Genomic DNA, 17020 nt, shown 5'->3' on the forward strand with positions numbered 1-17020 from the left:
GGTATCACAGAATTACAGAATCTTCAAGATTGGAAGGGACCTCTAGAGATCATCTAGTCCAACCTTCCTGCTCAAGCAGGGACACCTAGAGCATGTGGCACAGGGTGGTCTCCAGGCAGGTTTTGAAGACCTCCAGAGTAGGAGACTCCACAACCTCCCTGGGCAGACTGTGCCAGGGCTCTATCATCCCCACAGTAAACAAGTTCCTCCTCACCTGGAGATGGAACCACCTTTGTTTCAGCTTGCACTCATTACCCCTTGTCCTGTCACTGGCCACCACTGAGAAAAGCTTGGTCCCCTCCTCTCTACAATCTCCCTTCATGTATTTATACATGTTAATCATATCCCCTCTCAGCCTTCTCTTCTCCAAGCTGAACAGGCCCAGGTCAGTCTTTCCTCATACAAGAGATGTTCCAGTCCATTAATCATCTTTGTTGCTCTGTGCTGGACCCTCTCGAGGAGCTCCACATCCCTCTTATACTGGGGATTCCAGAACTGCACACAGTACTCCAGGTGCAGTCCCACCAGAGCTGAGTAGAGGGGCAGGATCACCTCCCTCGACCTGTTGGCAACACTCCTCCTCATGCAGGCCAGGATCCCATTGGCCTTCTTGGCCACAAGGGCACACTGCTGACTCATGGTTAACTTGGTGTCAAGCAGGACTCCCAGGTCCCTCTCCATGGAGCTGCCCTCCAGCAGGTCGACCTCTAATCTGTACTGATGCCTGGGATTATTTGTCCCCAGGTGCAGGACCCTGCACTTGTCCTTGTTGAACCTCATGAGGTTCCTCTCTGCCCTGCTCTCTGGATGGCAGCACAGCCCTCCGGAGTGTCGGCCACTCCACCCAGCTTCAGGTATCTTCAATAGAGGGCTGCACTGTGGTGAAGACAGATTTATGTGGATGCAAGATGCTCTTGCTACTAACTCCCTGAACAGATTAGCAAGTGAAAGCAAGCAATTAACTCTTTTGCCTGCATATAAGGAAAACCATAATATTCTCCTATTATCATTCATCACTTACATGTGTAAATGCATGTGAGTGTACATTAATCTTTTCCTTTCAGTAAGCTTAAATTATTCCCTCCTCCTTGTTCTTTGACTCCAAAAACATGGCAGAAAAAACAGTCTATTTCCATCCTCGGTCTATAGGCAAATATACAAGTGGTCTCCAAAGACTTGGAAGTATAAAAATTCTCCGTCACTTACATGCTAGCATGTTAGTTGCACACGTTGGATTTTGCTTTTATTTTATTATCTTTGCTAACTGATATATAAATTGAGGTCAAATCTTCCTCAGGAGAACTATTTGCCCTCATCCTTTCCCACTCTCTTTATATACATGTGAACATTGTATTTTAACTAAATGAGCACAATATTTTAAATTATGAGTCATTTGCCATTCTGTTTGCAATTAAGTATATATACATACATATATATATATGCAAAGAAATGTAAACTCATCACATGAATAAGACTCCACTTAAAAATAAGTTATTTAGCTGTGGATTTGCCATTACCATACATAACTCATCACCAATTTATAAGAGCAAGAAACTTGCATATCGTATTTCTCCCTCAAGAGAGAAAATCTGAGTGTCACTCCATAGCACCTTGACATGTGGATGGGATTTAAACAAGTGCATAGCTGAGCTTAGAAATCAAATTCAAGCCTGGCACACACTGCTGCTTCTGGATTGAGTGCCATATGGTCCAGCAGCTGGGCTCTAACCTATGTTGATATCCGGCATCTTAAGGTTCTTAAATAACAGCAGAAACTGTTTGGTTGGGATCAATATATGCTATTGCACATATCAGATGTTTCTGAAGCCCTTATCTCCTTCTAACCTGTCAGTGCAACTCTCTACCCTGTTTCTGAGGTTTTCTATGCTTCCAAAATACTTCTGAGCAAGTATTTCACAATTATCAGTGTATCTGAAAACTACCTAAATGAGAATGAGAGGGAGAATTCTCAAAAAAAATCCAGTCACTCCTTGAGACTTTGTTCTAGGAATGGTCATAAATTTCACCTGAAATAACTCCATTAAAATAACACAAATTCCAGATTTAATTAGACAAAAAATAATTCCCTTTTCTAATATACCTGATAGAGTCAGGAAGCATGTGTTTACTCCCCTAGAAGAAACTTGAGGTATCAGGGACACTATAAATATTACATGAGACGAGAGTTTATGTTGCAACTTCAGAATGCGAAAGGAATGTTACATCCTAGAGCACTTGCTGTTCCTTGCTGGGTTTTTGTTTGTTTGTTTGTTTGTTTGTTTTTTTTGTTAAGAGGAGTTACGTTCTTTGTATCAGGCTCCAGTCTCATTTGGATAGAAATTTCCCACAAACTTGTAAATAAGTTATGTGGCCTTTGTATTATAATGAAGGACAAAAAGACCACTAAGGGAAGCTGCAAATCATTCCTCTCAGGCTACACAGACAGATTTTTAAAATTTCTGCTACATGCAGAGAAGATTGGATTTATTACAAAAATAATAATCATTAAAATCATCAGATTATTTCTACATGTTACCCCCAAAATACAGATATAACATGGAAAATATTTTTTAAAATATATTACATCTTTCTCTCACTATAAAATTACTTATATTTGAGATTAACACTTTATTGCCTTAAGAATTTTTACATTTTTAATAACCTGTAAAGTTATTGTTTTTAACATGTAGTACATATTTTGTTAAAAAAAACCCTTTAGTTATTACGACAATTATTAGGACAAATATAATTAAGGCAAAAACATAACTTATTTTCACCAGAAATTATGTTCAAAAAGTTTCTTTTTCGTGCATTCCTAAAGGAAAACTTTTAAAATAGATGTCAATGTACATATTATTTAATTTTAGTTAGAAATTCTTATACTGTTAAGGAAAATAATTATTTTGCTGTTGATAATATCACAAATTACATATGCCTTAAATATGATTATATTCTATAAGCATAGTCCATGAAAGAGGTCCTATCCTTTTGCTTGACAAAAATGAACAAGTCAAAGCATCTTTTTACAACAGCCAAAGATAATCTAGAGGAAGAAACAAATATTAATAAGAAAAATACCTTAAGAGTATAAAGAAGCATTATTATTCATTTTCAATTTATATAATTACTATATTTTTTTCTGCATTTTTCTCTGGGCAGTTCCTGATTCCAGTAACAGTTACTGGTTTTTGCAGAATGCTTTCAGGCCTTAGGAAAGCCTACCCAAGATAAAAAAAAAAAAAATCTCAACATTCTGCCTTTCTTGAGAACATTAATTTTATAATAAAAGCAAAGACTTTTTGCAATAAAAGCAAAGACTTAAATGATTCTCTATGATTATTCTCTCCTGTAAATTAGTGCAAATTAATAATCTTCTGACCAAATATTTGCCAACAAATTGCTTGGGTTTGCACTTCAGCATGAGCAAAAGACACTTATAAAATATAAATATATCTTGTACATCTGATCACAGCTAAACTTCAATATTCCCTGTAAAAATCTGCAGTATCTGAAGCTGGAGAAATGTCAGGCAGCTAGAGCAGCACTAAAAACTGCTATGATAATATAGGACCTCACCTCAGAAATATCAAATACCACATGTATTTTGGATGACAAACATCAAATAAAGAAAAAAGGTGCTCCACTGGAAATGTCAATAGATACAGCAGCTCATTAGTTTCAATAAGATCACTCATGTGATGATGGTATTCAGCCTTGGAGCTAAAATACTATGATTACTTGTTGATCCCATGGACAGTTTCAAATATTTCTTACACCAAAAATTACGTGAAGATGCGGATACTTACACAGTAAAATGATAGATAAAACACTTCCATCCACTAGGCCTTTCCAGGAAGTTGTAGACATCTCCTTGCATACTAGTTTTAGCTAAGTAACGGTCATAGAAACACTTTGTTGCGCAGGCCCTGTGGATTTCACTTCGTCTTAAAGCCTTCGTGCTTTCCTCAGTGTTACAGGGAATTCCGGATCCATTAGTCACTGTGGTGTCTGAATCCAAGGCCACTGAAGAGTAATGCATATTGTTTAAGTTTCCTCTTACTTCCAGCAAGGTTGCAGACTTCCTATTTCCATCCAGACTGCTTAGCTGGGAACTGGAGCTTTGAACCTGCCCACAGAGGTTATACATTGGGTGCCCAACAGTTTCTCCATAGGACATTCTGTAACAACTTATATGTATTAGGAGTCCTGATCAATATTTAAAATCATAGAAGAGGGTATTGTATGTCCTCCTAGCCCAAGATGTTCTCCAGTAGCTGATAAGGTGACTTTCTGCAGTTATAATGGAACTGCTTCGTGACACGAATGTGAGCTGTCAGCCTGTCACCTGCTGTCACTCAGAGCCTCTGAAATTAAATCAGAAGAACATATTAGACAACTGGCATATGCTGGATGCCAGACTTAACTGAATGCTGGAACAAGAAAGAGGTTAAGACTTATGCAGGAAGATACGAAATTAAGATTCAAAATTACATTTTAAAGAAGGAAGCTTAAAAGTAATAAAATACTGCAATACTAGTACAGAGTTCAGTCCTGACAGCTGATCCTATGATATTAAGTCAAACAATTCCTGAATTGTCATGATTAGAGGTAGAACTGCAGTAATTTCCTGGAATTTATACACTTGCTATTCCCTGGAGCACATTAGGTGGATGTTGTGAATAGGGAATTTAAACACCTAACATCTCAAGAGATCTTGACTAGAAAATCGATGCTGTTGAAAGATTTTAACATCAGAATGAATTATTCTTGTCACCTCATAGTATACAGTCTTGCAGTCCACCATCCTCAGGAAGAATTTTTTTGTCAGTTATAAATTGTAGGATCTTGTTCATACTAAATCTCATTGGGAGACTAATATTTCTACAAGGGAAAAGATCAAAGAATTCTGGCCTGATACTTGGTTTTCTTCAAGAAGTTTAGTATTTGCTGCTAGCTTTGGTAGGCTCAAAGAAGTACCTACGGAAAACCGAACAGTAAATAAGGCTCTTAAAGCTCAGAATATATTTTGCAAGACAGAACTAAATTGCTGCTAATATATAAGTATTATTAGCAATAGTAAGCATTTTGTCAAATGTTTGCTTTGTGAAGTGACAATTTTTGTATTGATTCATTTCCTATGAAGAGCTTCCTTACTTAAAACTTTTAGATAAAGTGATAACTGCTATGCACAGGAAAACATTGAAGGTATTGTGAAAGCTTTTATTTAGTTTCAAAGCACAAAACACTGCTGACATTAATGTCGAAATTATGGCTGTGATGTCATATCATAAAGTATTGTGATAACCACAATGAAAAGCCAGCATGCTTAAGCATTGCAGCTGACAGCACCTCTGTCAGAAACTCACACTCACATGTTGACTCACTGTTGACTTCTGTTCTGTCTCTACAGAACAGAAACACTTAGAGAAAGACAGAATTTCATGCTTCATCCTCCCTTTTCAATGAAGCTTACTTTTCATTGTTTCTTGTTTCTCGAAGATCTCCATGTGTAAGTAGAAAAACTGCTCCTTCAGTACTCCCAAACAAAGTCCTCCAAATTACTTGACAAAATCCAAGTTATTCCTCAGAAAATTTACATGGAGTAGTGGATTAGTTACAGAAGAGCTCATTTCTTACCACAGGTACTAGTAAGATGGATTGATGTATTTCTACATTAATCTCACAGCTGACAGAGAACAACTTCTTTCTCCTTATCATTCTTTCTCTTAACATTGAAAAGCTTTAGGGTCCAAACAGTAAACTTAAGTTTTACTTAAGCAAACTTAAAACATAAAGCCTTTCAGCTGAACCAGTCTACAAGTATGTGAGTGAAACTTATTAGAAGTATCTACACCCCATATCATTCATTTTTGGGTGCTGAAGCTACAAGTGGTTGTAGCAGAGGTTGGCTATCCAGCAGCTGCAAGTGAGGATGCTCGAAAGAGAGTAGCTAGCCTGCATTATCAAAATGTGGAGCTCCTCAGAGTCAGAAATAAAGAACAGAAAAACAGCATGAAACCACTTGGCAAACAGTACCTCCTCCCTCTTGTCGCGTGTCCTCCTGGCCCGCTGCTGCTCCCTCAGCTCCATATGACAGTCTCGAGTAGGTGCAGGCAGTCTGGCTGCTCAACTTTCTCCCCCCACGTTCCCTCCCCTGCCTTTTTATCAAGTCCCACCCTTGCTGCCAGAGCGTCCCTCCCTGTTATCTGCCTTATATGGTTTCCCTTGGAAAAACGCACAGAAAGAGCCGGGCTTACTTTGCTAAGGCAGGATTTAGCTTGGGCTTCTTTGTGTTGTCAAAAACAGTAGGCATGAGTAACAGTGTACTTTTGCTTAGAATTGCCTTCCTCCCCATCCTTGTGTTTTCCTACCGGTATACAGCTAATTGTAAATAGTTAGTAATGTCATTTCTTAACTCAACCTGAAAAAAGAAGAGAAATAGGTGTTGGCTAAAGTGGAAGGCTTTGCAGCATCCTTTCATATCAAGTAGTCTAAACAGGCTGCTTCACCAGTTTGTTCTTTGTCTCCAATGTTTGGCAAAACCAAAAGCAATACTTCCTTACATCTTACGTTAACTCATGGGGGAAAAAAAAAAAAAAAAAAAAAAAAAAAGATTTCTATTGCTGTTGCCTTTTCTGAACCACTATGATATTTTTTGTTATTTGTTTTGTCTTTGTTTTTTGTTTGTTTTTAAATTAATTTGGAAGGAAGGGAACCTCTGTCATCAAATTCCTGATTCTGTTCTGTTGTTAAACATTCTAATCATGTTAAAAGAAGGAAGGTATTATTTTTTTCTTTTTTTTTCTTCCTTATTCTTTTTGGTTTTCTGTAACAGAAGAAGGACTGACATCAAAAATGCCAGCATTCCAAATGAGTTGTTTCTTATTTTTTTACAGTCACACAGTTGACAGGGAAAGCAAGCTATCACAATTTACATTATTTTACTTTATATAACATTATTAGTATATTATTTTCTTTTGCCAATGGAGAAATATTACTATTTTATGTGCCTTTTCAAAAATTATCATAATTGTTCATCTCTTTGAAGTGTCTTTCACTCCTTACAGTGACTATCCCAGAAAGTTCTTACTTTCTTAATTTCTCAGTTATATTTCCCATGCCATTGGAAAACAACAACAACAAATTTATTGGTATTTATTCTTCTCTGATATCTTTAATCTGCTCAGTCTTAGCACTTCTTGCTTCTCTATCAATTGGACCCTTCAGAACCTTGTCCTTGGCTGCTTTGTGATCCTCAGTTTATGGTGCACCCAGAATGAAATAAACATAAGACCAAACCAGTCTGCTCCTTATATATTAATCACTCTTTCTTCTAAGGGATATATTTCAAAGAAATATCAGCCAGTCATGCCAGAAACATAAAAGAATAATATGAAAGTTAAAGGCTGGAAACCATTTATTTAGGACCATACATAAAAGATATGGTTTCAAAAAACCCTTCCTGCATTCATCTGTTCACAGTAAATTCTATTCTGAGGACCTGAATTTTCTACATGCAGTGCCTGGTTTCATAAAAATCTACTTAAGGTTTGTGAATTCCACTTACAGAGCTGGTCTCCTAAAACACATGGACACATTGTTGAATGCCATGTACTTTTCTACTGTAGCTATAGCATCTTTTATTTCCCATGATCAAGTGTGGGAAGAATTTCACCATGTGTGGCTTGAACTTGTTGTTCAGGCTGTTTGGAAGATGTAAAGAGATAGTTTTTGTTTTCTGCTTGAGCTTCCCAGACTGGCGAAGCAATAGCATTAAATTTGACTGTAAGCCAAAGTTTGATGTTGGTAATCAGGGATCTTGGGCATGGGTATAGTCTTGAACCTCAAGTTCACATGACAGTATTCTCTGCACTCATTTTGAACTGGAGATTTAAGGTGGAGTAATATCCTTTTTGCAAATATGTTACTTAGTTTTGCTGTCCACAGAGCATTTTGCCTTTTGCAACATGCAAACAAGCATTGGCACCATGAATGCCATTCTCCTTCAAAGAGGACAAATAAGATTATCAGGACCTTTGCGCTATGACACTGCAAGGATCATATGTTAAAAACAAACAAAAGCAGATTCTGACACCGGATTTCCATCCATCTACTCCCCAAAGTTTGGCTAATAAGTTTAATTGTAGCATTTTATTACATAGGAAATAATTTGAAGTGCTAAACTGCCTTTTATGCATGTAGGCACTGCTACATTATTTGAATATTAATATGATAATCTACAAGGCTGAACATATGATACAGTACCCTATCTAACAGTTCTGTAAATCTTCCTACTTTCATGATGAAACTGCTGTACGAAGTGAAGACTGACCTCTTCTGTTATGGAAGCTATGCAGATTTTTCTCTATTGGAACAGGAAGTAAAAGATTGTTTCACTAGAACGAAAAAAAAAGAAAAAAAAAGAAAAAAAAGAAAAAAGAAAATAAGTTCTTAAAAAAAGAAAGCTGAAATTAGTAACAATTGTGATATGAAGAGAAAATGAGTGTCCCATAAGCTATCTTACAACTTACATTTCAGAACACATTCGGTGGAAATAAAATCAATAAATTAATTAATTGATGTGATCATTACAGGGGAAACTGTAGCAATTTTCAGTTTTTCTATTGGTTCCCACAACACTCCTTTTTATTTGTTGCAATTTCACCAAGTTCACAAGCATATGGACTGAAAATTTCTTTTGGAAGAAGTCTCTGTCTGATTCTGTTCTTAACTGGTTCCTTAAAGAAACTGTTCAGCCATCTCTAGCCATAAAAATAGGGGGGAAAAAAGTAACTCTAGCTTTTTTGTTTATGAGAACGAGAATAGTACGAATGTAAAATATTTTTGAGGAAAGAATGCCTTCATTTGATGCATTTTTCAGTCTGGAAATAATAAGAGCAGTGTATACATACGGTTATGGTTATATTGCACACATCCCAATTCCTTTGGATGCCCTCAGCCTATAAGAATGACTACAGGAGGGAAGCGCAACCTCTTGAATGATGAAAGCATGCTTCGGTTTACTTTCATTCAGAGCATGTTCACCAGCATAAATTGAATTCAGCACTCTGGAGAGTAGAGTGAGTTCCAGGCTTCCCAGTTTATGTCTGTTCTGAAAACAGCATTTGACCACCTATATTTAACTACTAGGAAAACTTAAGTTAAACTCCCATAGGTATGTACAAATAGCGTGACATGCATATATGATTCTGGTTCATGCCACTAAATTCCACAAGCAAGCAAGGTGCACAGATCTAGGCTTCCCTTGGTCAACCCTGGTAAAAGCAAGCAATTCCTGTCCCTGTTCTCAGGGTCCTCAAAGTAGACTGCCTGTGAAGTTGTGTCATTTGAGTTAATATTGGTGATCTCCTGTCCTTATTTGTATGTAAATCAATGATTCTCATAAGTAGTGTTCTAGGCTAGTACCCAGAACAGTGGGTACTGTTCTGGTACAACCAGATACAACTAGATCAGTGTAGTGGGATGTTAAATGTCACTGTGGAAAGCATCTCTGATGAAAAGACATGTGAATGCAAAGGAAGTAACAAGGTAGCCTAGGGCAGCACAGGAGGCAGGACAGTGAGTGAAGAACAGTACTACAGAATATGAAATGTTTCAATGAGTTGTGTGATTTTATCACTTCAAAATAAGGCACCTTTTATGAATACTGAAAACTGAAATCCTAAAAGTATGCTCACTGATTTGTGCTATTTGGTGGTCATTCATCTCTGTGTGAGATCAGTGCTCTGTTAGAGAGGCCGGGTAGAAGAAGGTACAAATCACTTTTAAGAGTGGAGATCCCCCTCTCTCAAGGACATAGTGCTGTCTATTTCGCTTAACTTTGGACAGACTCTGTTCAAATCCATTCCAAGGCCAGCCTGGGAACCTATGACAGCAGTGCATGACACTTTAGAGGAAACACAAATAAAAAAAGAACAATCAAGGTTTTCACTCACCAAAATGAAACAAAAAATAAAAAATCACCTCTTTCTTTTGGGGACTGGTATCACAAACAATGATTTTTAAGGGAACATTTCCAAAGCAGAGTTAAGAGCTTGAAGGTCCATTGGTTACAAACTGCAGATAAAACCTTACATTGCAAAGATGATAAAAGAGAGAACACCTCCTAGGTTTTATATTTGTCCTCTTTATTTATAATTGCTTTATTTATAATTGCTAAATTTATCCAAGATGGGAAGAGATGAGCAACAAAAAGACAGGAAAGCAGCCTAAATTTAAGAAAAAAACTAAAATTTAACATGATTCAAATCAGCAAAAGACAGAGCTCTGAGCAGATAATGGGTCCACATACTCATACTCCTTACACTGGTTTTAGTGGAAATTCTCCAGGAGTAAATACATACTGTGCAAGAACAGTGGCTGCATATGTACAATAAATAAAATACATATATGTATTTTTTCCCACTATCTGAATGATATTTAAAATCCATGTGAAGTTCTAAAATTTGTTACATCTTCATATGTATTAACTCATGGCAGGATGATACTTTTGCAATTGCAGAGAAAATAAAAATTCAGCAATCAGAAGAAAGTGATTTTTATTCATTGTTAAGCCTTTGTTTTTGTGAAATTTCTTTCAAACGGCATGTTCTCAGTTTTCTCTGCTATGCCTTCAGCTGCCATGTCCTATATTCAGATCACCTTTTTAAATATTTTTATGTGATAAGCAAGTTGCTTTTAGATAAGCAAGTTAAGCCACTTGTGTGGCTTAACACAAGTTCAAGAATGTTTCAGGATAAATATCACCTTTTTGTGAGGAATATGCACTGTGAGACTCAGTTTGTTAAGCTGGTATCTTGTTGGTACTTTATCTTGTCCCCTAACAGAAAAGCAGGGGAGAAGAGAGCTGGTGGAAAGAGTAGACAAATAAGTTCTTTTTTTTTCTGTACAGGAACTCTGAAAAGGAAACATTCAGTTTTGGTAATTTTGCTCCATATTTACACCATGTTTCAAACACATTAATTATTATATGAAGGTTGCTGCACCAATGCCACTTGTGGACTATCTTTGTTAGGGAAGTGTATGTCACTCACTTTCAGCTTGGTTTAACAGTAGTCTGGCTTGGCCTTCAAGGGTTGAAGAGATCCATATAATTAAAACTAATATCCTGGGAATGTCATGGCTGATCATTTCCAAGATTTCAGGCCCCATCTTCCCTGGGCAAAGTCATAATAGTGCACCATGATTAAATTAATGTGATAAGGTAGGCCACCTTGCTAGTTATACTGCAATTTCACTTTTGGAAATCTTGGGAATGAGGAAAATTTAGTATTGTAAAAGTGCATTTTCTAATTGGGCATATGTGCTGTTTTTTTTTTAGATAAAGGCCACTGTGGTTGTTTTTTAAGCCGCTGATGTAAATTAAGCAATAACAATAAGGCATTACATAATTTTTTCAGTTCTACAGCCAAATTCTGCTGGTCTCATGTTATTTCATACAGATCTTCTTAGAAAACAAAGCAAGTTCGGTGCCTGCCTTTTATAAGTTTAGTGCTCTTTACCACGTCAGTAAATTTTTGTAATTATAATATAATTATCATGTATCTTCATAGAGACCCATTTTATTTTTAATAACTACGTAAGTGAAAATTTAAATGCTAAATACATGGTGTGGACTAAAATAAACTGCTACCACAAAGGGCAAAGTATCTGTTGATATGATTACGTTGCATAAAGGGAAGACAAAATTACTGCTCCAAATATCGTATCTATTCTAATTGATGAAGAGGTATCAGATAGCAGCCATGGAGAACTTTCAAATAATAAGAGACAATATAAATTCTTGTACAGTGAACCTTGACTGTTACTTGATTCCTACCTGCAATTATGCTAAGTGTTCTAGCATTGTTTTATTGGGTTTGTTTAAATCATTAGTAATGCACTGGAGGAGAAGGATCTGGTTGGTGGTATTGTGGAAGTAACAGAATACCATTAAAAGTGGATGTTTATTACAAGTATATTTGAAATGATTGATCAAAATATAATTACTGCTTCAGGACAGACTCTTTGCATAGGAGTTGTGTGTTGTAATTGAGAAGAGAGTTTGAAAAGATGGCAATGCTCCTGTGAGGATAATTGCGGTTGTGCGCTTTTACATATCTATGTGGGTGAGCTTCTAAAGGCATCACATATCCTTTAATTTTTGTTAGAGATTTCCATAAAGCTTTTTTCTACAGTAGATTTAATCAATTATCAAGGCTCTAGCAATACTTCTTATGGAAAATATAATGAAAATGAGCAATGCGATTAGCATAACTGAATACAAAGATAAAATACCTCAAAATTCTTAATAATAGCCTTTCTATTAGCTTTCTATAGCTACTACTCTGAAGTCTGAGGCAATAATTCTTCTGAAATGATTGCAACAGGTCATTCCTGAGGTGGAGAACACCCTCGGTGAGAAATTTCTTATTCTCCTTTTTCGTAGTCCTGTCTCCTTTAAAATTTTCAAGCCACGTCTCATGTGATAGTAAGAGTAAAATGCTATATTCTTCTACAAGAATATGTAAAATGCAGTAGATACATGTGGTATAACCAAAGACAGACTTCAGTATTGACAGCATATTCTGTATAGATTTGAAGAGCACTGTCACTGGGAAAATAACCAAGTGCCTTCCCACTGTACACCATGCACTGCGATTGAATGAGGTGGATTTAGCTCCAGTACTGGCACAAGCCTACGTGGAGACTGCTGTGCCACTCTCCTGTGCACTCCGAGTGTTAACCAGGGGTCGTTAGGAACACAAAAGCAAATTCCTTCTCTTTTTTGGAGAAACATATTTCTGCTTCCTGAATTATGAATGTGAAACTGAATCTAATCAGGCAAATGAAAGAGGAATGATAATCTTTTTTAAGTAATAAATGACAGAGCCTTTCTAAATGCTGGCTTTTTCACTAGAGATATGCAAGTCACAGATGTGAAAAGAAATCACAAAATTGGAAAGAAGAAGGAAAATAGTAACAATCAATGATCAATCTACATAGAGTGAATATAGACTTTATACAATGATATACAGAGAGTATTTATCTAATGTCTTCAATATCTTTTCATTTATGGGGCTTTCTAAATAGCATAGCTTTTCATCCTTCCAATACCCTATTCTTATGCAAGCTCATAGTTTTAAATAAAAAGCCAGTGGCTTTTATCATACTGGAAATGCTTTTCAAAATGTGTGAGCATTTCAAACAAAAGGGAAAAAAATCCTTGTAAGATAGATAGGTATACAAAGAATGTATCCTGATGATTTGTAAATCTTGTTTATAGGTCTGATTCTAACCTCTAATGAAAGGTAATATAACTGCAATGGGATCACTATAGCAGTAGTGTTAAGAAAAACTGTTTGATCATAGTTTTCTGGTGATAAGTTATTGCTCCTGAAACTGATATTCAGATCAAGTTTTTAATTGTAAAAATACAGATTAATCTATTTTTTTTTACCTTCTTGAAAATGGTTCAAAATCTCATATTTTTGTTTATGGATGCTTACTGGATTATTAAATGGAAACAATGGATCTTTATGGAAAACTAGATCTTTATTATCTGCATCTATTTCCTATTCCTTGTTTCTTCCACTCACTGTTTAAAATGACAATAGTTTCTCAAGTATCTTGGGACTAGTAATCACGAAAGAAGTGGAGATACTATTTGTTAGGAAAATAAGCAGAAAGAGCAGAGAAAACACTGAAGAACAAAAAGGTCTCATCATGCAAAAAACAAATAATTCAAAATTAGGAAAGATTATCAAATACGATATTTTAAACAACTATATTACACCTGCTAATAATAGTGCTGGCAGGATTTTTATGATTTTCTTTTGTAAAAAAAGATAATAGTTGTAATTCTGTGGATTGTTTTTTTAGGTATACATTTGCTGGATAAGACAGGCAGTATGGAATTGAGTCCCGACGATTTTAAGCAAAGCTCAGTGACTGGAGAGATCCTTCTCATTAAATGTATTATTTTCACTGTGTGTATTGTATGCATTTATTTCCTAGCCATAGCTGTAACATTAGTTATTCAAATAATTCTTTATTTCTGTTGTATAAACAGTTTTCACACTATCACTAATAAAAACAAGAGATAACATGTGGTGATGAAGCAGCTCACTACTGTTTGCAGTTCAGCAAAGACGATATGGATTTGAAGCTTTTATTCAGTGCCTTTCATCCATTTCCTGGAAAGTCAGTGAATTCATGAAACAGGAACTCTTAACCAACACATTACACTGGCAGCTGGATCTTGTTCTGTTAATGGCACTACAGATGTTAATGGCCATTTTCAACAACAAAGAATCCTGTCTTATGTTGCCCTAATGTGCAAAATAAACTATGATAAAATTCGGAGTGTTTTCTAGTAAGAATAATTTAAATCTGTGAATATACAGCAGACTTAACAATGTTTGTGATAACAGTTAATGTCTTAAGGCTGCCTAAGTCATTGATTAATATTTGTGAAGTATATTAAGTACTAATTATAAATCAGAGTTTCAGACTTTACGTATCAAAACCATACTTCATATTCTCTTCATGCTGTAAAATGACTTGCAAGCTCCTATCATGAAGAAATAAGTGAAGCTATGTGTGAGTATGGAAATTGTTTCTGTGAAACTTGCCAATGAGACTTCACTGTGAGGTTAAAATGTAGTACCTGACAAATGCCTGTCACTCAGTCACGGGGAAAAACCACCTTTTTATTGCAAACGCAGGTATTCTTTATGAACTACTGTCACGGAACAAGTGGTGGTGGGGGACGGGGGTGAGTGCCAAAATGCACTTCACTTGTATGAAAGAAATAGTAATAGGGTTTATTGATATGGACAATGATTTCACGAGATCCTATGGCAAATTCACTTATTATTTACTGCATGGAGGTTTAAGAGGATACACAATTATCTTGGATAACCTTCCATTGAGTCATGAGGTTCAGATTGGACCCCCTTGCTTTCCAAGCTCCTTCTGAGAGGAGTCTGTGTGCGGCTGGATCCAATCCTAGTCAAAGACTTACTCAACGGTTTATGACTAAGGGTTTCTGTGCACAGTTACAAAGCAAAGTTTACAAGTTCAGAAAGAGAGTGTGCTATATGGACTTAGCACAAATCTGTTGTGGAAAGGGAGAGGCGTCCCTGCGCAAGGGGAGATCCTGATGTGCAGCCCACTGCCATGCTAGGAGAGCTCAAAGGGCTCTTGGGCTGTCCCCGTTTTTATAGGAGAAGATGATCGAGTTACAGTCATGATTTCATGTCAAAGGACCTTGGCTCATCTCCCCGTCAGGATGAAGCCATCAGGACTGTTATGTTGATGTCTGAGTGGGAGAAGAAAGTAGGAAGGTGCCTACCAGAATTAACTACATAATACATTCATAGAATCATAGAATCATAGAATGCTTAAGGTTGGAAGGGACCTCAGAGGTCATCTAGTCCAACCCCCTTACACACGCAAGGTCACCCAGAGCACGTGGCAAAACCCGTCCAAGCGGGTTTTAAAAATCTGTAAAGCAGGAGACTCCCCAACCTCTCTGCACAGCCTGTGCCAGGGCTCTGTCACCCTCACTGTCAAGAAATGTTTCTTAAGTTCCTGTGGTACTTTTGGTGCCTCAGTTTGTGGCCGTTTCCTCTAGTCCTATTGCTGGCCACCACTGAAAAGAGCCTGGCCCCCTCCTCCTCACTGCCTCCCTTGAGGTATTTATAGACACTCATCAGGTCCCCCCTCAGCCTTCTCTTCTCCAGGCTGAACAGGCCCAGCACTCTCAGCCTTTGCTCATAGGACAGACATTCCAGGCCCCTGATCATCCTCATAGCCCTGCACTGGACTCTCTCCAGCAGCTCCACATCCCTCTTGTACTGGGAAGCCCAGAACTGGACACAGTACTCCAGGTGTGGCCTCACCAGGGCTGTGTATAGAGGGATGATCACCTCTCTCGACCTTCTGGAGATGCTCTTCTTAATGCACCCCAGGATCCCATTGGCCTTCTTGGCCACCAGGGCACACTGCTGCTTCATGGTCATCTTGTCATCCACCATGACATCGAGGTCCCTCTCTGTGGGGCTGCTCTCCAGCAGGTCAACCCCTAATCTGTACTGGTATCCAGGGTTATTCCTCCCCAAGTGTAGGACCCTGCACTTGCCCTTGTTGAACTTCATGAACATGAACTTCATGAACTTCTAACCGCCCAGTCGTCCAGTCTGTCCAAGTCCCTCTGGATGGCAGCACAGCCCTCAGGGCTATCAACTACTCCTCCTAGTTTGGTATCATCAGCGAACTTGCTGAGGGAGCACTCCATCCCTTCATCCAGGTCGTTAATGAATAAGTTGAACAGGACCGGATCGAGGACCAGCCCCTGGAGGACACAGCTAACTACAGGTCACCAGCTGGACTCCATACCACTGACTACCACTCTCTGCAGACACCCTGCCATCAAGTCAATTCCTAATCCACCTCCCCATCCACTCATCTATCCCACACTTCTGAACCTTGCCCACAAGGATGCTGTGAGGGACAGTGTCAAGGCTTTGCTCAAGTCCAGCTAGACGACATCCAGCAGATAAAGTCATAGCGAGAGGTCATATTAATCATGAAAAGGTAAACTACATTAGGGGTGTGTTGCAATGTGAAACAAATAGGTTAAACCTGGAGATCATAATATGGCCTGAGACGAATGTAAAATGCTGGAAAAAATTAACATGGTTTCATTTCTGCTCTTTTATTTAACTGTGATTTAACATAACCCATTGGTGGCTGGCGTGGATGGGTTCCCCCTGCTTTAGGGGTGCAGAGAGGAAAAGCAGCAGGTCACAGTTTTTACGAAGTTGCATTTTCACATGTGAGAGCAAGTAAATAAATTAGTGAGAGGAGGAAAACCCCCCCCCCCCCCCCTTACCCTCCCCGCAGCCCCACAACAGACGCTACCACCCCGGCGGGCAGCGCCTACGATTCGCCTTTCTGACTGCCTTGGCCCACGTCGGCTTCCGTCCTGCCGCGCGGTTGCGCGCGGGCGGAGAAG

The 17020-nt window shown here is 37.9% G+C and overlaps 1 protein-coding gene across 1 annotated transcript in view; it reads right to left on the reverse strand.

Moving 5' to 3' along the window:
- The window catches only part of LOC112942350 (potassium voltage-gated channel subfamily KQT member 1-like), a 468427-nt gene extending 464079 nt beyond the window's left edge, over positions 1-4348 (reverse strand). The window contains exon 1 of the mRNA XM_026033255.1: positions 3807-4348. Within this exon, the coding sequence (XP_025889040.1) occupies positions 3807-4177 (371 nt within the window). The 5' untranslated portion in view covers positions 4178-4348. The remainder of the gene's footprint in view (positions 1-3806) is intronic.
- Positions 4349-17020: the final 12672 nt, after the last annotated feature.

Source organism: Nothoprocta perdicaria, unplaced genomic scaffold, assembly GCF_003342845.1.
Source record: "Nothoprocta perdicaria isolate Ctin4 unplaced genomic scaffold, notPer1 scaffold_126, whole genome shotgun sequence".
Taxonomy (NCBI): Eukaryota; Metazoa; Chordata; class Aves; order Tinamiformes; family Tinamidae; genus Nothoprocta; species Nothoprocta perdicaria.